The sequence below is a fragment of the Taudactylus pleione genome, unplaced genomic scaffold (assembly GCF_031769625.1).
Source record: "Taudactylus pleione unplaced genomic scaffold, aTauple2 ptg000188l, whole genome shotgun sequence".
NCBI classification, from domain to species: Eukaryota; Metazoa; Chordata; class Amphibia; order Anura; family Myobatrachidae; genus Taudactylus; species Taudactylus pleione.
In genome coordinates, this window is record NW_028284590.1 from 1592898 (window position 1) to 1620474 (window position 27577).

The following is a 27577-nucleotide window of genomic DNA, read 5'->3' on the forward strand; positions in this document are numbered from 1 at the left end:
ACACACATCGTCTAGTTTTTAAGGAAGGAATTGAATTGAGGACACACTGACTGACCCCAATGCATGCGCTTGCAGTGAATGCAAACCAATAGAACAAGCAGCATCCAAACAGTATGCTACCATGCTACAAACATTCCTGATCACAAGTGTAAGTTGATATACATAGGGCACTGAAATGAGTTGGATATGAGATGCCGGCACTCGGGATCCCGGCGGTCAGAATCACTTATCGGTAAGTATACTAACCCTGCCCCTAACCCTCCCCCGCAGCCTAAACCTAACTTCCCCCCTAGTCCCTAACCCTCACCTCACTACGTACCGTTGGGATGCCGGCGGTAGTGATGCTGGTGCCGGATTCTAAACGCTGGCATCCCGACAGCCGGGATTTAAACTACATCCCATTGAAATAATAGGTGAAATTCCCATTTAAATGCAGAGGCAATTACAAGTAAATAATAAAAGCACTCATTTGCAGATCTGCAAACAGCGGAGATGTACGGAAATATGGGATTTATGTACATCTCTGAATTTGGCTCACAGCACAGTATGCTGTAGGGAGAAAATGAAATATGAATATTTAATATAAAATATGAATTAATCTGATCATGGACAAAAAGATGACTTACCTCCTGTAATATTCCATTTTTCCATGAATCCTGGTACATATTTAATGACAGATTAGCGGCCTGTCTGAGACCCTAAGCATCCTGGGGGGAGCCCATTTGTGCCACAGTAATTGTGACCGTTAATCAGCACAAAGCCTGCAACTGTAATCACATTTAAATCCTAACAAAGAACTAATGTCTAAACAAAACATAGTTGCTGTATATTCCTTTATCTGAAGTTTTCTCTTAATGATTATATTTTTTTGTCTATTCGTACATAGAAGTAAGAAAGTTCTGCAAACATCGTCAGCAATATGTAAATATAAAATAATGAAAAGGGCACATTTAGCTGAGAGGACAAACCAGACTTTTGCAAATTCTGCACAACAGAAAACAATGATGCACTCGGCGTCTAATAAGGAGTGTAATTATGTACAAATTATGTGTAAACATATGCTCACACATTCCTACATTAGCAGTATTTTGTTTAGCTGTGGGGGTTCTTTAATGACATTATTTATTTTTTTAGCTTTGGTATGTAAACAGTGAATATGTCTGATACAGTTATCAAAAATAATCATATTATATGAATGTTTGACATGTAACACCATAAAACACATACAGAGCATGGACGCAACAGAGGGAAACAGGAACTTAACAAACTTGAAAAAAAAAAAAAAAAACAGTTTACATTGCCTCCATTTTTAGAACTGTGCCCCGATGATGTACTGTAGTTTGACTTAAAATAACTAGCAATTAACAAATTGTATTCTCTAGACAAGTATATACAGAAAAAACATTCTCACTTAGCCACTCATGCAAATGAATTATTGTAAAATAAACATGTAAAGATTAGTTCAATGTTTATTTATTTTTTTGCGAATTACATAAAGTAAATTTTTTCATTAACTTAAGGGGCCTATCCATTAGCAAATCTTTCTGATAGACAAAAGAAAAGATTTATCTTTTGAAAATTCCTGGGGCTGCGGTGGCAGATATCGGTCATGTAAATGACAGATTTTTGCAAACGACGAACGATATTGCATGACATCATTCTGGCAGTGGATTTTTTTTAATGTTTCTATTCATTTTCATTGAAAAAAATTGTTCGTCGTTCATCGTTTACCGCGACAGATATTTCTAATATCTGTCAGCGATAAACAATAATCGACCAACATGTTGGAGAGACAAAAGACCAAATTTGTCGGCCGCGGAATGCGCTGTTTTCAGAGCCTATCCATTAGCAGATAAATTGAATGACTGAACGATAAATCGTTCAAATGTATCTGCTCATGGATAGGCCCCTTTAAGGTGCATACACACGGTCAGATTTGTCAGATGAACGACTGAACGATTTGCAAACGATTAAACGATTTGCAAATGATTGAACGATTTTTGACTGCATTAAAATGAATGGAAATCGTCCAAAACTGACTGCAAACACATCGGTTGTCAGATATCGTTATCTGACAAACGGGAACGCGCATCGTTCATCATTCAGACATGTCAGATATGTCAGATTTTCCTTCAGATATGAACGATTGAACGATTTATCGTTCAGATCTGAAGAAAAATCTGACCGTGTGTATGCACCATAATATTTTTTTTTTCTAAACATTTTATTGAAGTTTTACATAAATTTACAGAAAATAACAACAGAATACAAACCACACATATACGTTCTCCTTGAAAATACTATCATTGTTTTTCTCAACACATTTGACTTGTGTCATCTTCTAGGCTTTTATAACTTTGAAGTTGACAGAGGATTTGGGCTCTCTCCCTATCACGTGAATATGTTATTCCTGTGCAGACTGCAAAATATAGTCACAAAAACTCAATTTGGAAAGCAGGTAATATCCAGAACCCTCTGAGCTACTTACCACACAGGTTACTATAAAAGCATACCCATATATATATTTATACAGATGTGTCCTTACTCAGCTTTACTCTTAGCGAGACATGTTGGAAAGGGAGGCGACATATCGTGTGTTCCGTTAATGACCCGTCTCGTACTAAGGTTTCGCAACTGTATTTTCACACTGTTGCCGCAACTGTTCTATACTCAACATAGGGCTTTCCAGGGCCTGATTAAGGGTTCCAGAACGCCCTAGGCCAATATACTTGTAGAACCCTATGTAATGCTGCTAAACACAGAGCACAGTGCGTGTGTGTGCTCAGTACATCACCATTCATACTGCGCATGTGCGAGTAACAAAGGATATACAACGGATATTGGCACCTAATGACCTAAAGATGTTTGTGAAGTGTAAAAAAGAGACTTTAGTTCTGGGGAATTTGAGGAAGACTAAAGATAATCACATGCAGCTCTTCTGGCTGCCCAGATGGCACTGCAGCACAATCTACATAAAATAATGGCTTTAGAAGTTACGTGGCCACAGCCGTAGGGTAGCCACTGTAAGAACTTCCCTCAACAACGTATCGGGATGAATAGATATCAATGTACTGTAAATAAGTTGTGTGCCACCACCAACATGGTATGCATTAGATCTTAATTTTCTTCCCTGGATGGTAACTGCATAGCGCCCATGGCTGGCTCACACCCCATCCCCCTCTCCAAATCCTGACGACCTAGGCTGCAGCCTGATCAGCCTAATGTGAGAAAATGTACACAAAAGGAGCAAATTATTTAATCGGATAAGCAAAAAAGTAGCAGAATGTCTGCAACAAAGTAGCAAAGAACATTATAACTAGCCAGCGCTGTTGTCTATCCATAAGACTGACACTGCGGCTAAATGTGTAAAATGCTCTTTATGTAGATTGCTGTTTGTTACACATCACTGTATTATATGTACAACAAGATTTACCACGTTTTGCCGCATTGTTAGGCATATGGATAGACAGCAACATTAACTAGTCTTAATACCCCCCCCAATAGTCCATCATATAATACAGTCCATCTATTGTTCAACACATAATGCAGTCACCATATAACATTATGCAATAAAGCCAGCTGTGCAGTTTACACAACTATATGCACCATCATCACATCATCATGCCGTCATAAACCTATTTTTATTATCACTATAGTTTATTTGCCTAGTGCTGGCAGCTGTTAAAATCAAGGGGACGAAAAACACTACCAGCACTAGGCTTTGGCAGCCAGGACTGGGGGCACTATAGCAGGGAAACACATAGCCTGTGGTTCCCCCCCAACTTAGTGCCAATACAGCCTTAGACTGGTTAGCACAGGTCAAGTTTTAAGGATTTTTGTATGTAGAAGCAGGTGGGATAATTACTGACCCTTCAAATTGGATTCATTTTTCTGTGCATGATTAAAGAAATCCACAAAACATGACCATTTGGGGGGATCTGGGCAGTACGAAAAATGCAGACCCCCTTCTCTGCACTTCTATTTTTACACTGGTGTTTACCCATGGTCTGAGTAACTACAGTGGGGAAACCCCACTGTAGCCTGTAACAGAGCTACTCCGATAGCACAAGATACACACAAAAGTATCTCAGTGGTTCTCAAACTCGGTCCTCAAGACCCCACACAGGTCACATTTTCCAGGTCACCCAGCAGGTGCACAGGTGTATTCATTACTCACTGACACATGTTAATAGATCCAAGGGTGGAGCTAATTATTTCACTTGTGATGTTGTGAGGAGACCTGGAGTTTGAGAACCTGTGGTGTATCTAATGCAATTTAAGTACACTATTCTAACAGCGTAATTGAAATTCTGTAGATGGACAAAATGTATGCATTGTACGTACTATGAAGGATCACTCTGAATACTACGCAAATTGGGTATTTATTTAACGTAATTTCCGCCCACATTTTGGCATAAATTGCATTAAACTCTGCATGAGCCCCAAGCTGTTCAGAGTCCTATTCCTGTAGCGCTCGCCAGTTCTTACTTGAATACAAAGCAATGCCGCAATGTTGTATTCAAGAAGACTACACCCCACATGATGCATCAAAAGAAATGTCGTGTGATACACATCAAGTCCTACTAATGCGGCCAAAAGAGAGGCAATATTAAAAACATAAAAAAAGATATTACAAGGCAAGGGGCCTTTTGGAGTGAATGCAAAAAAAAGTCTGTCTCATGGGCGTGTTATGGGAGCATTTGGGGCGAGCCAGTGACAGCGGCTGCGCTCCCAGGCGCAGAACTGCAGCGGCCGTGAACAGATGGAGAAACTGCACCTGCCATAGAGCGATGGTGCGTGGATGTTGGTGAAACAGCGCGCAGAGGTACAGAAAGTGGACGTTTCAGGGCTTGCACATTTACACGCAGGCTATTACACCACGGGGAGGAGGAAACTAGCATTTGCATGTTACTCAGGCAACAGATGCAAGAGCTGGCGCAGCAGCCTCCACCTATGAATCCGGCCCAGAGTGACCGTGCTGACTCCTGTGTGGGGCGTGCTCGCGGACACTCTTGGGAGTTAGGAGAACGCAGCCAGTCTACTCACTGTGATTCAGCAATACGAGGTCCTCTGCTCTCTGGACCTGATTCAGAGCCGCTCGCACGATGTACAGTCAGGTGCATAAATATTGGGACATAGACAGAATTTTCATATTTTGGCCTCTAGTCACCACCACAATGGCTTTGAAATGAAACAAACAAGATGTGCTTTAACTGCAGACTTTCAGATTTAATTTGAGGGTAATTACATCCAAATCAGGTGAACGGTGTAGGAATTATAACGGTTTCTATATGTGCCTCCCACTTTTTAAGGGGCCAAAAGTAATGGGACTATCAACTCAAAAGCTATTTCATGGACAGGTGTGGGCTATTCCCTCGTTATTTCATTATCAATAAGCAGGTAATAGGTCTGGAGTTGATTCTAGGTGTGACATTTGCATTTAGAATCAGTTGCTGTCGACTCTCAATATGAGAACCAAAGAGCTGTCACTATCAGTGAAGCAAGCCATCATTAGGCTGAAAAATCATCTTGTTTGTTTCATTTCAAAGCCATTGTGGTGGTGACTAGAGGCCAAAATATGAAAATTCTGTCAATGTCCCAATATTTATGCACCTGACTGTACATGCAAATTGCAATGCATACAGATACGCGTGCGCACAATGCATACAGATACGCGTGCGCACAATGCATACAGATACGCGTGCGCACAATGCATACAGACTGCATACCATCGGCAGCAGCGAGAGTATGCATGTTAGCGAGCGGGTCTGAATCAGGCCCTCTGTGCAATATATAAACAGCTGTCACTACTGTGAATATCTGCAGAATATATTATATTAACAACATTGTTAAATAAGCGCACAAAGCCACAGTATTTTGGTTTTTTGCAAATACTAATAATACTGCAGTAAACAACAATTCTAGATCGCTTATAAGGCCTGATTCAGTACAGATCGAAAACTGCGATCTCGTTTGCGATTACGCATGTAGTCTCACTGCGATAGTATGCTAATCCATTGCGATCGCTATGCCGTCACAGCACAACACAAGGACGCCCACCTTATCTTACACACATCCGTAATACTTAGCAAGGCTGCGAAACCATCGGTACATTCGAGTACCATCGCAGCCTCACGCACACTTGCACAAGCTCTGACCTTACTCTGGATTTGCTAACCTCAGTGCACGCAGTGAAAGCCCAAGCTGCGTATGGCATCGCAGTGGATAATGTATGCACGCCTCTGCAACGGCGTTCAAACGCACTGGCACGCCTGCATTTCGCCGACCACTCCACCGTCACCTCCCACAAACGGTCACTTCCTGTCAATCACTCTGCGATGGGTCTGCGTAGTCACGCAGATCGCAGTCCCGACCGCAGTGGCCGGTTCGAGCCTGCGCACTGCAATGCATACGCAGAACGCAACAATCGGCCGATTGCGTGCGTAATCACAGTTGCGATCCTTGCTGAATCAGGCCCCTAGTCTGCAGTGCTAAATCCACTGAAACAAACAGAAAAACGTTACCTCTACCAAGCAGCTACTGGTATGCACATACCCGTCATATTCCTGGAGATCACATTCTTTAAGCAATGCCAGAGCGTGTCCTTTATATTTAGTCTCTACGAGGAAGAAAACAACACAGCATTGAAAAGTCTTTCAACAACAAATGAGAACATGGCAGACATCAACCAAGAACATTTATGATCTCGACTTTCTAATTTAATAACAATAATCTGTTTAGTAAGAAATAGTAGCATCATAACAAAGTGTCACTTATGGTGTTATAAAATATACCAATACTCAAAATGTGATAAGAGAAAATTATATGGTACTTCTGAATACAGATCTGAAGACAACATAAATGAGTCATAACATCTAAGAATAAACATTATTTGCATTTACTTTTATCTAAAGCGAAATCCTTCAGACTCTGAACTGCTGCACAACGCGGCTGCTCATTGCCCACCCCTGCTCTAAGAGGTAGATTTACTAAAGCTTCTAAAAATGAAAAGTAGTGGCGTTACCCATAGCAACCAATCAGATACTGCCTATCATTTCTCTATTGCATCCTAGAAAAATGATAGGCCTAATCTAATTGGTTGCTATGGGCAACACCCCCTCTTGCCTGTTTGAGAAGCTTTAGTAAACATACCCCTTTTGGGGTCTGTGCAATTGCAGTGGGGTGCTCAGATACCCTGCAGTCAGTGGCTATATAAGTGTGCAGTCCTCTCAATGCAGGGAGAAATGTCCAATAAGAACCGTTCAAACATGGGCCTAGAAATGGCTGCATTCTGTAAGTTTGTCAGAAGGGCATCTCAAAACCTAAAAGTCAATTATACCTATAAAAGAAGAAAAAAAAAAACCCTGGTGTCTGGAAACAATTGTATCCAATGCAGGGAGCATACTTTTGTATGGGATGCGGTCATAAAACAGACCGTGGGGATTCCGGTGGTCAGAATGCCGGCGCCAGAATCCCAACACCTGTCATAATCCCTGCGTCTGCATCCCGAAGGTAAGTAGCGGACTTAAGGGGAGAGTTAGGGTTAGGGCTAGGCACTAGTGGGAGGGTTAGGGTGCGGGGAAAGGAAGGTTAAGTTTAGGCACTAGGGGGTAGGTTAGGTTTAGGCACCGGGGAGGGAGGGTTAGGGAGAGGGGGAGGGTTAGGAAACAGACTGACAAGTGTCGGTATTCTAACCCTGTCTGGATGAAGGCGCTGGGATTCTGACCACCGGGATCCAGAGTATCGGCATTCCGTACCCATCCCTTTTGTATTGCATGGCAAACTCAATTAGCAATGCTGCGAGTGAGTACAAGGGAGGTGTAACACACCCTACCACACACGCACCGCAATATTGGTCCATAGCCACGCCTCCTCACATGGCCACACCCCTCAGTACCAATCACAAGGAAACACTCTGACTGGGGATGTAAATAAATGGCTGAAAAGCACCGCAGAGAGGCAGATACATAAAACGATGTTATTAGTGGAAGTTGCAGGTGATCATGCACAGTCTTGTGAACATTCCCTTTAAGTCACTCAAGTCTAGGCCACCGCAACCAATGCACAAGTTATCTGTGAGACCGATCCTAAAATATAATTTGGGCCAATTTACTCATTTTCAGATACAACTTATTGGGCTTCACTTAGAGCTTGGAAAAAAAAAATTATATGCACCCCTTATATTGCATTTTGGTTTGTCTAGTAGCAAATTTGCTCTTATATCTTTTTCTCTCTTTTAAATATAGATTGCAGGTCTTTGCACAGCACAGGCTCTGAAAAGAGCACAATGCAGGTCTATCTCCACTAGCGACTGCTGGGGCGTTACTGGGCTATAATAATGTATTTTTTTTAAGTAGGCAAACTTCAGGAGAGCGTAGGTATCACCAGGTATAATGACCTTATGCACAGATAATGAAGAGGTCTATGAAGCCAAGTTTACGGGTGTTGCTGTTCCGGTCACAGAGATTCATACATCTCTGCACTCCGGTGAAGGCATGAATTTGCTTGCACGCAATAAGAGCAATTGTGTCTACTACGCATCGGTCAGCGTCGCTGTGCGCAACTGCTGCAATGGTTTTTGCGATGGCGGTTACAAAGATTTATTCTCAAAGTAATTGACAGTCAGGGACTGCTTGTGGGTGGCAAATGGAGGTGGCGACTCAAATGCAGGTGTGTCGAGATCAGTTGCTGTGTCTTAAGGCGCACGTCCACATGCCGACTAGGGAAAGATGGTACGATTACGACATTGTAATCATACCATCGTTCCCCATCCCCTGCAGTGCCTACACTGAATGATCGTTCAGTGTAAGCACCCCCCACCATCCCCGAACATTGCCAATCTGTCGTTATCGGCAGATTGCCCGGCATGTTCGGGTGATGATTGATGTCGCAAACGAACAGCGGGAGCACGCATTGCTGGTCGTTTACGACATTTGCATGCCCAATTTGTGCCCGATTAACAAGCAATTGAACAATAACGATGTCGTTTTCGTTCAATCGCTCTGTTTAATCGGGTAGTGGATGTGCGCCTTTAGTTCCGTCGGCCATTCTGTTCGATCATGGGGTTATTCAGAAGTCCGATGATCGACTGAGGTGCGTCCTGCGGTTGCGTCCTTGCACAGATCTGTAATGCCACATGCCGCTGGTGGGCTTCTCAATACACATTCCAGAGGCTGCACCGTTTGCAAATTTTCGCACAGCCACTGCGCACGGGATTGCAGCAGCGAAGGCATTTGAATCCATCTCTGTATTAGGCCCAAAATACGATAATTGGTATAATTAACAATTAAAAAAAAAAAAACTATTCTCCATTGTAAGCTACAAAACAGCAGCAATGCACAGAAAACAACTGCTACAAAAAGCCAACTACCAGTAACAATGCGACAAAGCTCAAAAAGAAGGGTGGCACAACCACATACCAGAATATGTACCCTCTAGAGGAGATGGATCTGTCACTCTACATTGTCATCTGAGCTTCTCACGATGCCCTGTAGAGCATATAAAATGCCAAAGTAAATGGATAAGCCGAGCTGCAGATGGCAGGGAGCAGCTCAACCACGTTTAGCATTTTCTAGGGCGGCAAAGCCAGAAGAGACTGCTCAGCTGTAACCAACCATCAAAGATTCTTCCTGACTGACATGACACTTACAGATGGGTGTTTTGTGTAAGAATGTGCATCGTTATATGCAAGATTACATAAATCTTTCATGCCTGTCTGTTCTGGGTTGCGGTCTGGTGTAAGAATGGGCTGTATGACTTTCTGGCATTCTAAAAATGGTAATATGGTAATTTGGCAAATTTAAAATAAATGTATTTATATAGATACAATATAAGCGGTCATTGATGCATAGGAGTTTTAGAGACAAATGTATTTCATTTTGTGAACATGCGAGGCACATTTTATCATTATTCTCCAGGGCCAATTATTTCAGATTTTAGAGTGGTTTTTCCGATGAAATGCCAGTATTTACTATAACTATAGCTTTACTATAACTGTAATCGTTGCACATATAATGGTGCATACACATGGTACGATCTGTACCACCAACGACTTGAAAGATATCTTTCATATAGTGCATACAAACGTTCAGATCAGACAACGATAAATATATCGTAGTCTAATCGTCCTGCGTGTGCTGGATGATCGATATCGAACATCCAGCACAGCATCAAACGACTAAAAGTCAATGATCGCGGGCCCAGATAGTAACCTGGTCGATATCGACCAGGTTGTACTGCGTGCACGGGCGATGGTAGCTATCATTATCGACCATCCGTGCCCGCGCATCGTCCGTCATTTGGGGGTTGAAAGGGGCCCAAATATGGACGATATTAACGATATAACGTTTATATCGTCCTACAAAATCTGACCGTGTGTATGCACCGATATATCTTTCTAAGATATCTTTCAGTGAGTCATCCTGCCACATCTCTGAACAGGCAAAGTTGACGATATAGTCCAAGTTGGCCTGCATGCATGGACGATGAAAGATATCTATCGTCCATGCGGGAACGCGCATCGTTGGTCGTCAGTTTGGTGACTGCAAAAAATGAACGATAACGATATGAACAATATCGTTCATGAAAGTCGTACCGTGTGTACGCACCATTAGATCTACTGAGATGAATAAGTGCATTATTTCATTAAGGCCGGTCAGTATTTGGTAATCTATTAGAAAGACAAGGTAAAGTAAGGCAATAATTCATCTGTCTATCTGGAAGATGGGCAACAGGTAGTATGGGAATTATCCAGCAATGGGTAAAAGCACAAAGGTATGAGAAACTGCCCAAAGATAGGTGTGCCAAGCTTGAGGCATCATATTCAAAAAGACTTCAGGCTGTAATTGCTGCCAATGGTGCATCAACAAAGTATTGTGCAAAGGCTGTGAATACTTATGTACCTGTGATTTCTTAGTTTGTGTGTTTTTTGAAATTTGTAAAAAATCTAAAAAAAACTTTTTACGTCATTATGGGGAATTGTGTGTAGAATGTTGAGGACAAAAATTTATGTATTCCGTTTTGGAATAAGACTGTAACATAACAAAATGTAGAAAAAGTGAAGCGCTGTGAATACTTTCCGAATGCACTGTATGTACATTATTATACATATGAAGCTTTAAGATGTGACAATGTCTGGAAATATAAGTGAAAAAAGATCAATTTAAAAGACAGTTTCTACAAATAACACATTTTAATTGATTGTATTTTGAGGTTTGGTTGTCTGGGACTACCTTTATGGTTTACTACTTTTTACTGTTTTTCATTGGAGGAGTATATTTTGGTTATTAAAATAACTGTACTTGAGAGTTCCACTGGGCAACTCCTTCCTTCGGCCAGCAGGTGTCACTGTCAGCAAATGAAACCTGCATTGTGGAGCACAGTCACTTCCATTTCATTTGATGAAAAGAAATGAGAGTAAGAGGCGTAAAAATAAGCAGACTGGATTTTGCTTAAAAGAATTGAAAAGAAATTAAAATGATAAACATATAATGCAGATATAAGTGCAAATAAAGACCTCTTGTTCTGGATTCTTATGAAACATGCTTATCAACAGAACTATATAGAGTTTAAGAGGGCTTGGTTCTTGCAAATAGTATTTTTATTATTATTATTTTAACTACTACACTATTACTTTTTTTTAACATAGAAGTTGATGTGAGAGATTGGATATAAACGATATCACTGATTCAGACTGCATCATTTTATGCATGGTATTAAAAACTAATGAATAATCCCCAAAATACAAATCATTCTTTGCCATAGAACTTAACCAGTTAAATCCCACCTTACACCCGTGTGTTTGCTCCTATAATGTTTAAGCAGTTACTCACCCCCCACGTAAGCCCTGCCAGGTCTATTCTCTGACCAGCTGTACTTGGAGAATTTTGGATAATGAATGGGGCTTGTGATGCTTGTCTCATAACCAGAGCCAATCATTTGTTTAATTTCTAAGTAAATATGGTAAAGCAGGAGCTTGTGATAAACTTATACTTTGAATTAAGCTACTCTGAGCAGTTGTCAGTTGCCAGTACATAAAAAAAAGAAATAAGTTAAAACTGTAGTAAGTAAACAAAATTGCAATACAAAAACAATAGTAAGTAAACCATTATACCACTAATAATAATAATAATAATATTAATAATAATAATCATCATATAACATAATATAATAAATGGGTTGTGAGCTCCATTAACTACATTTACTGTTTTGGAGCCACAGTTTCTTGTAGATGTTGCAACTATTAGTTAGGATTACATTTATTTATTTAAGTCTCTTTATTATAGAAGTGTGACAATGAACAGAAATATTAAGTGTATGAAAAATAAAATCACAAACAAATGGGATTATAAATACATAATAGCCAAAAATGGAATTTAACAAACATAATACAGTAAATATAAAAGGCCAAATGTAATAGGGTGAGAGTTTAGAAAATGTGAGAGAAAACTTTCACATTTTTAAACTCAGCCAATGTAATAAAGCTTAGAACAGACAAACTTGGATGTTTTTCAGACTCAAAAAACTCTCAAGATTTAAACTCTCCCCCAGGTGTTTCCTGTACTGAAAATACAACTCGATCAATGTATCAGTGTGAGAGTTTTACTTCTAAACTCTCACCCTATTACATTTGGACTAAAATGTTTAAATAAAACACATCTTTACATTTTAAATTCAGAAATACTGTTTTCGAATATGGTCTTGGACAGTGGTACCCAAACTTTCTTAAATAACGGCGCCCTGGAGTATCAGCATTATTTTCATGGCACCCCTAGGTCAAAAGTTTCTTATTGAGAAATTCAGCTAAATTTAATAAACAAAATAAATTGTGCTGCCTTAGGTCAAGTTATGTGGCAGTGGACAGGGTTGTCCTTCCAGCACTAGTTTTGCCTATCACAGCAACCATAAATACTTTGGGAACCACTGATATAGAGAAAGTCAAGAAAGAGGGAAAAGAAAGTGAACAAGGGAAAGGGCACTTTATGGTCAGACTCTGCCATGACAAAACAATACTGTAGGTCATTAAAATATATATATATATATATATATATATATATATATATATATATATATATAATAGTCAGTGGTAATGGTTGTAAAGCTGCATAAAAAGAAATGTAGCTTTTTTTATATTTAATATAGAAAAAATGATATATAAAACAAATATATATAGAAAAGGATATATGCAAAGGCCACAGTAAATAAGACTTTTCTTTATTGTATTTAATTATCTTCTGTATTTTATACAAAATTTCTATATATTTGGTCCATTGTATTGTTTATATCATATTTTCTCATATTATAATAAAAAATAAATAAAAAAAAATAATAATAAAAAAAAGAAATGTAGCACAGTAATGATTCTGACAAAACAGAGCTAAAAATCCTTCTTGTGGCACATTGTTACTTTTCATTCGGTTAAAATTTTGGCAGAATAATGACTTCATAGAAAAAAAGGGCAGCTCCCAGATCATATTATATACTGCTGTCAGGAAACAACGCTGCACAAAACAACAGCATTTTACCTGTTGGACAGCAGCTATCGCAGAGATCTTTGCTCTCCGTTATAGGCTTGTACTCCATGCTCACTGTATTACTGGACACAGCAAAAACAGAACATAGCAACAAGCTTCAGTAAGTATGGATGTATGTACCACTCAGACCAATGATCTCTGAGATAACAGGCCTGTTTCTGAGCTGGGAGTAAAGCAATTAGGAGCATGGACATACCAAAGGGGTGCAAATAGATTTTTTTTTTTTGCATGTGGGGTAAAAAATTGCTGCCTTTGCATGTAGCCCGCAAATGCTGGACAGCTTTATTTTTATACTGCAATGTAGATTTCAGTTTGGACACCCCCCTGCCAAGCCTCAAAGCTGGGTACACAGACGATTTGTGAACATATCTTTAAAATCGCCTAGTGTGTACCCACTATGTCTGCCGTTGTGCGTTCCATGGGGTCATCAGTCGCATCGTCAGGTTAGCCCTACATGCAGCTCAACCTGATAATGCGGCTGACGACCCCCTGCAGCAGGGGCCATCATATCGGGCACCGGATTGTCTAATGTGTACCGGCCGACTGATATGTCGGCCTGTCGGTGGGTGGGTCGTCCGTCGCATCGCTGGGTACACATATCGTTTAATGTGTACCCAGCTTAACTCTCTCTGCACATTTTACATCTGCCCCACCTGCAGTGCTGCATGGTCTTACCAAGATGCACAGTTACTTGTCCTTTCTTACTCTATTCCCAATTCAGAATCAGGTCCAATAGGTGGTTCTAGCTGCATCCAGCTCACAATTCTCCATGTCCTTTCAACATTAAGCTAAATTGCTGTCTATAGGACAAAAGGGCCATCTTTCCTTTCAAACAATGTCAAAGGAATATTCCACCTTTGGATGTAACATTTTAAAAAGTAAAACCCAATCATTTTTGATCCTGCTTTCCTGAACTATGGGGTCCCTTCTCTGTCTTGGAATCTGTAACTAAAAAAATTGGCCACTCAAATGAAGAACCATTATGGAATGGCACGAGGCATTCGAGGCACGAGGCATTCAATATACCGGCATCTTTTATCATCATTAAACTTTGGATGGTCCATGCTAAAACCCCCAGCACCAATAGCTAACGTGCTGTAACCTTGCCTCTGCTGGCTGGTCTGTACAATGATGGGGGGGGAGAAGAAAGCCCCCTCATAACAATCTGCTTTGATCAACAGCCCATTATTTGGGGGATTTCTCTAGCGATCACAACAGTGCAGAGAACGGTTGTCCCAAGGGATGAACTGTCTCCTACAGTTCTGAAATGGGGAAGACAGTCCTGGGAGTTTACAGTTTTAAAGCAATAAGTGCAATAACTCTTTACCACCTTTCGGTTTCTCCGCTGTAGTATATGTTACATGATTACATTTTCTGCAGAGTTATATCAACTGCGACAAAGTCTCAATAGCGTTTGATGAGCAGCGATACTCCAAAGAGATGGCTCACGTAATAACAGTGTTTATAGGAAGGGGAGACGCTTGCCTGTCCATGCAATGCCAGAGTTACAAACATGTCAGATATGATCGTATCCTTTAAAGTCAGGATGAGTTACAAAACAACACCTGATATGAATAAAGAAGAACTTTGGAAATACTGATCTGTACATGGTTTCTTAGACATAAACTTTTTAAAATATATGTATATTAATGCTAACTAGAAGCAATTGTTTAGTCACAGATTGCAATTACGTTTTGATGTAAAATTGGCTTTGAATTAACAAAACAGGAGATCTAATGATATAAACATATTGGGCATGTAACCTGATTTACTGTACTGTAAGCTGCAGCTGAAAGCCAGTGGGGATTAACTGAAAGTTCAGCCTGTCTTCGTTGCTTAGCGATCTTTTCTCTCTCTATTCAGTTGATTTATTTATTGAAACAAAACTTACCTGTAACATCGGTCTGAATGTCAGCAAGCTTGAAAAGAGGTTCAACGTGCCGGTAATACACATTGGCCGCTTCTCCTTTATGGCTTTGTGGGTTAATAATTATCTTAAGAGACTTTGGTCTATTAGGGAAACCTAAAATAAAATATAAAAAAATAAGTATACATCTTAAGGAACAAAACAAAACTAAAAATCAACAAAGTAATGTTGATGTATTTATTAAAACTTGTCTAAACCCATGATTTCACTTTTTTTTTACCACTTGTCCTGCATTTTTGTGTTCTAAATAATATATACGATGGGTTCCGGACTATAGATAGACTAATTAGATAGACAATGTCTAGATAGACACCAGATTTTAGACAGTCAATAGTTAGACCAGGATAAAAGTTCACTAAAGTTAGACATGTAAAAAGTTTGACAGGTACAAAAGGTCGACAGGGTCAAAAGTTCGACATGAAAATGATCGACACAAAAATGGTCGACACATTTTTTTAATTTTTTTTTTAGGTTTAGGGCTATGGTTAGGCACTTACTGGAGAGTTAGGCACCAGAAAGGAGCATTAGGGTTAGGCACCAAGGGGAGGGTTAGATTTAGGCACTTACCCAGACGGTTAGGGTTAGGCACCAAGAGGGAGGGTTAGGTTTAGGCACCAAGGGGAGGGCTAGGGTGAAGATTAGGGCTAAAAAACAAAAAGAATTGTCGACCATTTTTGTGTCGAACTTATGACCCAGTCGACCTTTTGTACCTGTCAAATTTTTTACATGTCTAACTTTAGTGTGTCTGACTTTTTTCCGTGCCGAACTTTTATCCTTGTCGAACTATTGACTGTCTAACATCTGGTGTCTATCTAGACATTGTCTAACTAATTACTGTCTATCTCTTATACCGCACCCGTACAGGATATAATGAGTATCTGTGACAGCACAAGTCATTTAGTGGCTTGTACAAAGACTTCATACTTGTTCACTGTATCATGAAATGTGCATTTATCCAAGTGAAACACGTACACACTCATACCTGTCAGAAGCTCTGATTTGTGCTGGTGACTAATAGAGCTGCTGAAAAAGGGAAAAGTCATTGCAGGGAACAGGGCTGGCATGAACATTTTGTAGTGCAGTTTGGGTGGATCCTGGGTATGGCAAATTTGCAAATGGGATGTTGGGAGATTTGCATGTTGTAAGAAAACACATTTGGGAACTTTTATAAAGAAAGTATAAAGTAACCAATAGCAGAAACCAGCTGCCCAGAATTATCAGAGGGCATTGTCTGTATGTATTGTGCCAAGTGTATACTGGGCACGACAGCTTTCATCCTACCAAGAAGATGGTCCCACGAGTTCTGTATTGGTGGACAGACCTGGCCATTCACCGGTACAACGGTCAGGAGATCCTGACAAACCAGTTGCTCTTCTATCCTTCAGCCAGAATGCAGGATATGATTAAGGATGGCCATCGATGGGCAAAGGTTAGAAATCATCGACTTTTTTGCAATGGAAACAGAAATTTCACTTGATGGAGGCATCTAAAAAGGCAGAATGCGCTCCCTGTCCCTCCTGGCGGTGCCCCGCTAAAACAGCCTGCGGGTGGGGAAAATAGCGGTCGCAGCAGTCACCTCTGGTGAATGGAAGTCTATTCACTGACACAGGAGCGCATCGAGGCAGCCTGGCATGCTCGTAAGTGTCGGGCACGCCCCCAAGAGTGATGAAAATGGGGCGCGTTTTAATGACACGACCCCTTTTCTCATGGCCACGCATGCAGAAGTGCCCCTTTCTAGGTCCAGCGCCTGACCTACAATGAATAGAAACCAATAGAAACCAATCAGATTTTACTTAAAATGTATCTAGCACCTTCTACAAGATGAGTAAAATCTGATTGGTTGCTATGGGCAACATCTCCACTTCTATAAACCGACACTTTAGTAAATATACCCCATATTCTGTTAGTTGGAGGCTGTCACTCTTACAAGAAAACTGAATAAAGTGCCAGCCCCATGTCCTACTGCCTATTGGTGGCTTTCCTAGTCTCCTATTACTTTGGCTGTGGGTCTCTTCTGCGCATGAAGAACCACTGATGGCCCTAACCATGGAATGGTTGACACAACTGAGGCTTGTAGGATACCATCGGTGATCCTAAGTCTACTCTGTGCACCTAACGGATGTTTAGAGAGGGGATTTGTATTGATAGTACTCACTAAATTGTTAGCTGTATTTTAAATGGCATACTAGAAGTCACTACAGTGTATAGCAGTCACAAGACCCACTGAGAGTTGGGGGGGGGAGCGTGGCTATGCCCCACGAAGAGATGTCTGCAGAAAGTATGCTGCCCTCTGCACCCCTAAGCAGTCACTGGTATGTTCTTGGTATTGAAAATATCCCCAGAATGCTATTGTATGGCCACTGTAGTTTTGCATTGAATACTGGTGAGAAGGATCTGTGCTGCACATTATTATTACTATATGAAATCATTTTCATTTTTTTTAATGGACATTAGACAAAGCTTGCTCACAGGTTTTGGCAACACAGATTTTCCACTGCGGTGCTCTGCTAGATGACATTCGGCATGTTACAGACCGTTATACACAAGGAATCACAGATAGCGTAGTGGTTAGCATTGTTGCATCACAGCACTGTGGTCAGGAGTTTAATTCAGGCCATGGCCGATAGGTGTAAACACCGCGCAGAATTGAATAGCTCCAGAAGCTATCTCCTGGCGCTATTTACAGCGCGGCCAATTGAATCGAGCCCATTGTGTCCGATTTCCCCTTGAACTCTCCCCAGCAGCTCCCCGGCAGTCGTGGGCACGATTTGGTTTTAAAAACTGTCCAATGTGACAAACGATCTATTGTGCCTCCTAACCATTCCAGTGCATCATGACTGAGATTGTCAGTTCTGTCCTACAGCACGGCAGATCTGAAGATGCGATGTACGACCTGCGGGGACGCACATCGGCATCGTGAGTGGACACTTGTGATTTGGGCATATTTTACACGATTTGTCGTCACGATGCGTCGGAATCTGGCAAATCTTGTAAAATATCGCTAAGTGTGTAGGCACCTTTAGAGATACTGGGCCAAATGCAATAGGGGGAGAGTTTAAAAAATGTGAAAGTTTAGCAGTAATCTCTCACATTGGTCGAGTTTTATCCTCATAATAGGAAAATATCTGGAAGAGATTATAAATCGTGAGAGTTTTTTGAGTCTGAAAAGCATGCGAGTTTGCTCTGTTGCTTTGTTCTCGGACTCTATTACATTGGCCGAGTTTAAAAAGTGTGAGAAAACTCTAACATTCTCTAAACTCTCACCCTAATACATTTGGCCCACTGTATCAAAAAAAAAAAAAAAACCTGAAAAACAAAGTAGCAAAATATAAAAAACTTGCAGCGTTACCATCAACAGCTGCAGAATAGCTGCTTACAACATACAGCAGTCAGGCCTGTTTTATGTCACCTATTGATTTCAGACAACATTTTTCCTGATAGAAGTGGCACAATCAACGCAGTGACAGCACAACTGAAGTTTATGCCGTTGTAATATAAAATACTAATTCAGAATCAATCTAAAACTTGATACCCAAGTTGCCCTCAGCAAAGCGAATTCTTGACCTGCTAATGAGCTTATGAGTATGTACACTTTGCAACTTCTCAAACATGAGCCATTACCCCAGCACCTTACGCATGATGTCAGAGAAGGGTTTGGGTCAAAGTTCAATCCTGAAACAGAGGGAACCAGAAAGAAAATATCCTGGGGGACTGGATGGGGAACGCCTCTCAGCAGGGATTTGATGATAGGGCTGCTGCACAGTTGGCGTGGAGATTTGATACTACAATTTTCTGGATTTGTAGACGCTATATCACTTAGTCCGCAGCATGAGCAGGTGCACAGGAAATGTGCTACTACTACCGAGCCTCATATACCAAAAGAAAAAGAAAATGGCAACTTAATTAATTTTAACAACCCACTGTCATTTGCCCTATTAATTTTAATATATTTCGCTTTGCAAAACAACTTCAATAAAATTAGCATTAAACCCAAACAGTTGCTGTGATGTTAATTTAAGACTCAAGAGAGGTTTTGATAATTAATATTACGTATTCTTTTGTAGCTGTAATTTGGGGGCAGGGATTTTTTTTTTTTTTTTGTTATTCTTAGGATTTAATCTTTAAAGTATTTTTTAATGTTGGTCATTAAACATGTAGCACTGTTAATACTGGCAGCACGTATTTAAGAATCAAAAGGCAAATTAAATAATCCTCAAACCGTAAGTATTTATTCTTCAAATAAGGACCGAGTGCTTTGTTTGTAGAGTTCATTAAGTAAATATCATGCTGATAATCATTTTAAACACTAAATTATTACCTACAGTGCTGAAGTAATAGGAGAAATTAAAACTCCAGATGAGCTCGTGTTCATTAAGCTTACGCATTGGATGTATATACTACACTAGCTTTGGGAATGTTGTAATCAGATATACACAGTGATGATCATTAAGACAATTCTATAGGCGCAGAAAAGCTAACCCATTATTTTATGCGGCTCCATATCTCCCAGTTAACAAAGAACAGTGCTGCTTAGTAAATACTGGCGGACGAGTCACATCCTTTCAGATTTCACTGCAAAAAATGATAGTCATTGTGTTACTTGGCAGTGTCTCCAGAGACCAGATGTAAAGGAATTAGTTATATTAGCATAAACAGTCCATGCGATGGACAGAGGCGTCCTGCCTCATTGCCACCTGGACGCAGATTAAATGGCGAGATACAGCCATTGATGTAATTATTTTTAAGCATGTTAGCATAGGAGTATACCAACAAAGAATGACAAGCATTTCCGTGAGTTACAGTACTTGCTAGGTGTTGCTTGTTTTGCTAATCGGCAGTAATCTAACAACAATGTTGATTGCAGATTGGGGGAACTGCTTTTTGGTGTACACGAATGGTTATGGTACTAGAACTGGCTGTGATTTAAGTGACAGAATGCTTTAATGAATGAATTATGGTCTGGGGAAGCTCGTTGCAAATTTGCAAATACCTGAGGGATCTGTGCACAGACCCTTTCTGATCACATGAGATGGAAGGAAATGTTCCTTTTTGGGCAACAGAATGGCCTTTATTGCGCAAATTAAATTTGTGTATACTAAATTATAACATACTGTAGTTCAGTAAGGATAACCTTTGAATCAAGAACCCAGGATACAGTAATTGTGTTCCATGATGTTTTATTCAGACCATACAAGTATATTTTTCTAGTTAGTCGTCAAACGTGGTCAAAATAAATATATAATAATGCAATAATTAATACAATCACTAGTTACAATGTCATCAGATAAATTGTCTTCAAACAATGTGCATGAGTATTGTCTTGAGCTATTTAGACCTTCAGTCCTTTAGCACTTAAATAACATACAAAGAGCTAGAGTCCATGTGTCAGAGAGAGCAGAGACATGGACTTATTAAGCCCAGTGAAGTGCTCCCAGAATTCTCTGCACCTTTAAGTACAGGGCCCCGGCCGGTGATGCCACTGTGCATGTGCTGGAGTCACTGGCACTGTACTGCGTGGCCACAATGGCATACCTCCCAACCCGTCGTACAGTGTCATTTAGAGAGGATTGTCCTGTCCTGATTTGCAGGAACTTGGTTGTTATTTCCTTATGCCATACATAATAAAGGTAAGGGACCTCCAGGGTGCAGGGAAATAAAATGGAGTTCTTGCAATATTAGCATGCCCACTTGTTGGTGCAGTAATGCCCTGTTTCCTGATTCCGGTTCGAATTTACCAGTGTTGTGAGGTATACTATGGGGTTCATAGTACAAAAACACGTCCCTCATCATTGTAAGGCGTGTTGACGGACGCGAGGCAGGAATAGAGCTGCCCCTTTTAAAACAGTACCATATATATTGAGAGAAAACACTCTGATCATATATTTTAGTAAAAAGTGTGCTATGTAACAGATGACGGAAGTAAAGTCTGCTGTAGCATACTGTACATTGCTGATAAGTGGGCAGTACATTGACTTAGAATGCAGGAATCTTTCACACATCAGGGAATGTGCAGTAAATAATATAGAAATACTTTTCTTCTCATTAGTACAATAGTAGCATCGTAATGTTACATACCTCCCATCTCGTTTTAAGGGGCCAGGACCTGGGGGCTTGGCGCCATGATACCCTGGAGGCGTATCTGCCTTATTTTGGGTGCGTTGCCACAAATCCCGTGCTATGGGCCTGATTCAGAGCCGCTCGTAAGCGGCGACTCGTTCGCTCCGAGCGATGTTTGCCCAACTGCGCATGCGTACGGATCGTTATACGCATGCGCGAACCAGTCAGTGCGGTCAAAATTCATGTGCTCGCAAAATAGCGAATGCCTGAAAATTTGAGTGACAGAAAGAGGCGTAAGTGGGTGGTAACAGGGGAAGGTGCTTGAAAACGGGCATGCTTAAAGGTCAAAACGGGCGTTTTATGGGTGTGCATAATTAAAACAGCAGCGTCATTGACCACGTCACTGGGTTATTTTATAGCCAGAACTGCTCGCAAGATTGTGGTAGCAAAAACCAACCACAAGAATAGCGAGCAGTTCATACGCTGGTCGATGTACTCGATTAATCTAATAAATAGCGGACATGACGTAGGATGCGAGCGGCCAGAGGGCGTAGTTTTCCAAACAACGACCGCAAGTTTTGTTCGCTCGTTCAGACCTAGAGGCGTGAACAGACCGCAAAGAGCGAACGGTTCATTTGAATAGCCACCCCTATTTTCTGGACGAGCGAGCGCTAATTGCGTCCGGCTCTGAATCAGGCCCTATGTCACATAGCAACGTACGGTAGGTGCCTCCCAACTTTCGGCCAATCGGGACAATGCAATTTCAAATCGGGTAGGCAGAACAGAGCCCAAAAATCGGAACAATTGGGAGGTATGGTGTTAATTCTCTAAAGTCAACTGTAATGTGTTTTAGTAACAGATAAAGTTAAGAAAAAAGCAGTGACCAGATTACCTATAGAAGTGGTGTAAGAGCAGTATATCCAACTGTGGTTACTTATCAATGTAAGAGAGAACTTCAAATGACTAGCCATTAGGTATCACTGAATGCTGTATGTGCATTAGATAAGGAGTGTCCTTTGACAGGTTTATAGATAAAGCACAATGGAGATGGCTTTAATATTGCAGTGGTATTCTCCCCCAGCATCCCTTTAGAATTGGCAGATAATTTGTCTGAAGGCGTAGAGCAGCTCACTACAAAGACAAGCATCAGTTGACATGTGTTGACTAGGCCCTCCCTATTAGACAGTCCTGACCAGCTGTACCCTTACCACCAACAGTTTCCATATGGGAGAGGCAATATCCTGCATGAGCTTAAAAAAAAAAAAAAAAAAAAAAAGCTGTTGCCCGCTGCAAACCTCAATTCTCATTAGCAGACTTGTGATTAAAACATAGTGTACGCCTGGCAAACAGGTGCTTGTTATTCATCCGGCAAGGAAGGCTGACCACTCAATCAGAACACTGTAAGCTTCGAACTTTGTTTGTCCGTGCACTCTAAATCTCTAGCATCCAAAGAGTTAAATGAATAACACTTGTTAATATGATTAAGCGCTGGTTAAAAAGTGTCAGTTTAAATAAATATAGATATATGGCATCTAACCATTTATTATTTGTATTACATTTGCCATATTACAGTATATAGTCTGACCTACTTTCTTTTAAGTAATATAAATTACAGAGAACCATTCTAAAAAACAAGGCAAGTTAACTTAATTTAAATTTAGCTGCTGTCACTCCTGTTATATATATTCTATGTAGTTATTTGTTAATAATCCAAGAAAAAAAATCATAATTCAGCTGAGATTAAAAATAAAAAATTCATTTCCATTTTCATATATTTTTTTTCCAATTTAAAGCAGTTTAATATATGTTAAAAAAAAAAACACTTAATTAAATGTAAGCCCCATTTAGCTTGTCGGTAAGCAATGCAAGTGCTTCATCTACCGTCTGCAAAATAAATTTTATATAGTTACCAAACCTACTTTGTAAGAGCGTAAAGTATATTGATGTTATATTGTTCAGATTTTCTAAGACCATTATGTCTGATTGAGCGCTAACTGGAGTATAATATTTAAATCCCATTGTAAGTGTGCAATTCATATTCTATTACTTTCTCTTCAGCTTTCAGGACTGTAGAGAAGCAGGAGTGGGATAAAGAATAGCCAACTGTTCCTCTCATAGTAACAAACGTACTAATATGTGCTAGTTTAAACTTGATCTATCTGTGAATCAGTGATCCATGAAAAGTGGGGGTTAATCAGGGTGTTCGGAAAACAAAAGCCGATAGGGCAGCATAGACGCTACTTGCAGACTCACATCTGTGCAGTTTTAGGACTCAGTTTTAATGGCAATGGTTTCATGCAAAAAAATAAATAAAAAAAAATCTAAATTCTTTGGAATATATTACATCCAAATACATACATTAATCATTTAAAATCTGAAGGAGCTGCAGTTTAATTCAAACACGGCTAATACATGAAGGCTGTCATTTGCCAAGGTAACTACAGATAAATTCTAAAAAGTTAATATTAAACCACCAAAGTTAATGAGTTACATCAATAACAGCATAAACGGTTGTTATGGCAACATTAACTCTTGGGTCGATGACCAAAAAAAATCAGGTAAAAATAAACAATGCATAAAATGGGATTTATTTTCTTTTATTGGCATTTCTGAGATTATTCAAATAATCTGCATTATTTTTCAAAAAATAATGTTAGGGATTATAAAACATACTAGAAAATTAGTTTTCTTAAATTTTCTTTCTGGTCCAATATTTTTAAGTAATGTCAAATATTAATATTAAATACGGTATTTTATAAAAGAAAAAAGTTGCCGCAAATGTTGACTGCTTAAGCCAGTACTGTAATATGACATTTACAAGAGGCATATTTGCAGGTGCCATACTGTGAACTGAAGTGTATAAATGTCATGTTAACATGGCGACCACAATCTTCACCATTGCCGATTCCTGCTCTCAATTACACCATGGGGGTCTGAGTGGTTAAACTTGCTTGAAAACAATGTGGTTCTGGGTCAGACGATTTTTATTTAGTCTATAATAATACATTCAATCATTACTTTATAAATAATAATGGTCTCCCTGCCCTTTAAGTCCCTTTGAGAAGATCTCCAACACCATATTATGATAAGACGCAATGACGCTCCCCAATCATTCTCTTCGGACTTCTTGTCATTCCAACTCATGCACAATCTGACTAATGAATATTTATATACCTGGGACTAGCCCCATCGAGGTAGCCTGACAAACTTAACCCAAAATTTTTGTTTTAAATTAGTTTGCTCATAAAAGATAACATCCCCAGATATCAATGTGCTAATGCGGAAGCTTAACAATCTACTTTGCACCAGTTGGGTGCTGGATTTCATGCAAAAGGTTTGATATTTCCTTAGCAAGTTCCTACCCAGACAAGAACAAGCAATGTCTAGATGCTAATAACTTACTAATTTAGTTGAACTGAACTTCTTAACAGATGCTGTATATATTTTAGGGTAACTATTAGGTCAGCAGTCTCTTATCTCTTAATCCTAAATGCCACTTAAGGGGCTCAGGTCCAAGCTAAGAAGGGCAGCGGAAGGGGAAACCTTCTGTAATTATCTGCACAGCAATATTTGAGAAAAGGGAAAATGTTGGGGACCAGGATAAGTTTGAGTGAGCTACAATATAACTTATGACACACACTAACAATTTAAAGGGCTCAGTCACGGTTCTTTCTGGCACATCCAATATTCTCCTCTATGTGCTCAGCCGACATGTATGGTGTGCAATGCCAGCCTCAGATCCTGCGATGTGGCCAGGAACCATTCACTTTGGTTTTCTGACCACCCAATTGCTGTATACAGTGTTCAAAGGAAATGTGCTGGGTATATGTTGGGCAGAGCTGGTGCTCCCACACTGACAGGGGAACATCCTATGACGTCACAGGGATTTTCATTACTGAAGGGAAACCCAAGGAGCTCCAATAACACAAAAAGATGAAAAAAAAAAAATCTTTGTTTCCAAACAGTTTAATTTACATAAAGTACAGTAGTATTAAAATTTATATTCTCGACTTTTATGCTTCATAGCAAAACACTGCAATGTGGTCTGACCACAGAAATCTGTAATACTCCATCATGAAAGGGTTTATTGAGAGACCAGTTGTGACACTTCTAGTCTAGTGAAGCCAGTCCCATGACAGCATTTTTTGGGGAAGTCCTCAGACGGTGCTCTTGCCTACTGAGCCTCTAGCATTAAGTGTGTTGATAAAGGCATCTACCAAATAGCTTAAGCACAGGGAGTATGAACCCTCGCCAGTGTTTCTTAAAATAGAACCAGTGGGCATAATACAGATTGAGAGCATACTTTGAAATACATAACCCAATCCTAAGCGGTCCAGGCCATTGCCTACAAGTCGCCGTACCAGTTTTGGCCACAAAGTGTCTTCTGCTGCTACTATGGTTGGATTTACAAATGAGAACCACCCAAAGACATGAGCATCAACACACAATTCACTAGGCACTTCAATGTTTAGAATGTTTTTTAAAAGATATTACACAGTACATACTGTACAGGCAATTTTATCTACCGGTGACAGGCAGCAACACATTGTACAAACTGTCATTTCAATTGTATAACCTAAAATCAAAATACTGGGGATAAAAAAAATGTTTATACGTAATAATTATAAGTTTATTTATATAGTGCTTTCCCCCAGAAGGACTAAAGGCATTTAAGAAGTTGCCATTTATAATTGGTAAAAGTTTTACTGTTTAATATATTGTTATAAGAGACATTTCGTCAGAAATAACTCGCTCTAAGGATATGGCACAATATACAGTATAGTGAAGGAGTTGCATATAACACACCAACTATATGGCATAATGTACCATGTCAGGGTTTTATACCTACTATTCTAAAATTACGCTACTGCCTTCAAATCGTTCCTAAACGTATTTATGTTCTTGGTTCAATTAGGAGTTTGCTTGTGGTAAAGTAATTACAGTAAACAATTAATCAGTAATACCTGGCTCACTGTGCACATAAACTCCTAATTGGCCTATGAAAAACTAGAGCACCTGATCAGCGTATGCAGTGCTGAAATCTACATTCACTGCATAAATGATTATATATCACTTGCGCTCTCCAAAGGCGCTGCATTGCAAACACACTATTACATTACAGTAATAAAGTTTGTTGCATGTGATTAGTCCCAGCAGCACTATACTGTATACAAGATGCACAACTATAGAAAATAAAAATAACAAATTGGTGTTGGAAAAATGACAACATTCCTCTTGTAAGAGGAAAGCAACAGAAACTTATCATCTGTTCTGAAGTCACACACACACACATATACCAGACACATACACACACACTTACACACATAACCACACACATAACCACACCACATACACACACATATACCAGACACATACACACTCACACATAACCACACCACATACACACACATATACCAGACACATACACACTCACACATAACCACACCACATACACACACATATATCAGACACATACACACACAACCAAACCACACACACATAACCACACAAACACACACATATATAACCACACAAACACACACATATATAACCACACACACACACATACATAACCACACACACACACATACATACATAACCACATACACACACAACTGAATCTTGGCCAAAACTGGATCTGGGCTTGCTTATATAAGACTACGATACAATGATATACTCATACAGAAATGACAATTTCAAGCTGTTGCTGCTGCGTGACAAGCTAGCAAATGAAGTAGTATACTCCATGTAAAGACAGAGCAAAGTTTGTGTTATTTGGCGCATAAGATTAGATTGATAACATTTTAGGACTTGGTCAGGACTTGCTTATAATTTACACACATACAAAGACATTATACCTCTTAATCGTCCCGATTTTGGTGGGACAATGCCTGTGGAAAGGTGGGGATAGTTTGGAGATATATTAACATTCCAAAGTGCTTTGACTTTGTTTTAAAATAGACAGGGATAATGATTGCCACTTTATGGTATAACATTGGTGGGGGTGCCAGGGATCACCCAGTCTAGACTACAATACTGCACCATCGTTGCTCCGATTCCT

General features: G+C 39.9%; 1 protein-coding gene across 3 annotated transcripts in view; it reads right to left on the reverse strand.

Annotated features, from left to right (window-relative positions):
• CERKL (CERK like autophagy regulator) overlaps window positions 1-27577 on the reverse strand; it is a 158605-nt gene that overhangs the window by 50330 nt on the left and 80698 nt on the right. For all 3 annotated transcript variants that reach the window (XM_088476358.1, XM_088476357.1, XM_088476356.1), the window contains 2 exons: window positions 15424-15555; window positions 6556-6619 (listed from right to left, as the gene is read on the reverse strand). In XM_088476358.1, coding sequence (XP_088332484.1) covers window positions 6556-6619; window positions 15424-15555 — 196 coding nt within the window. The remainder of the gene's footprint in view (window positions 1-6555; window positions 6620-15423; window positions 15556-27577) is intronic.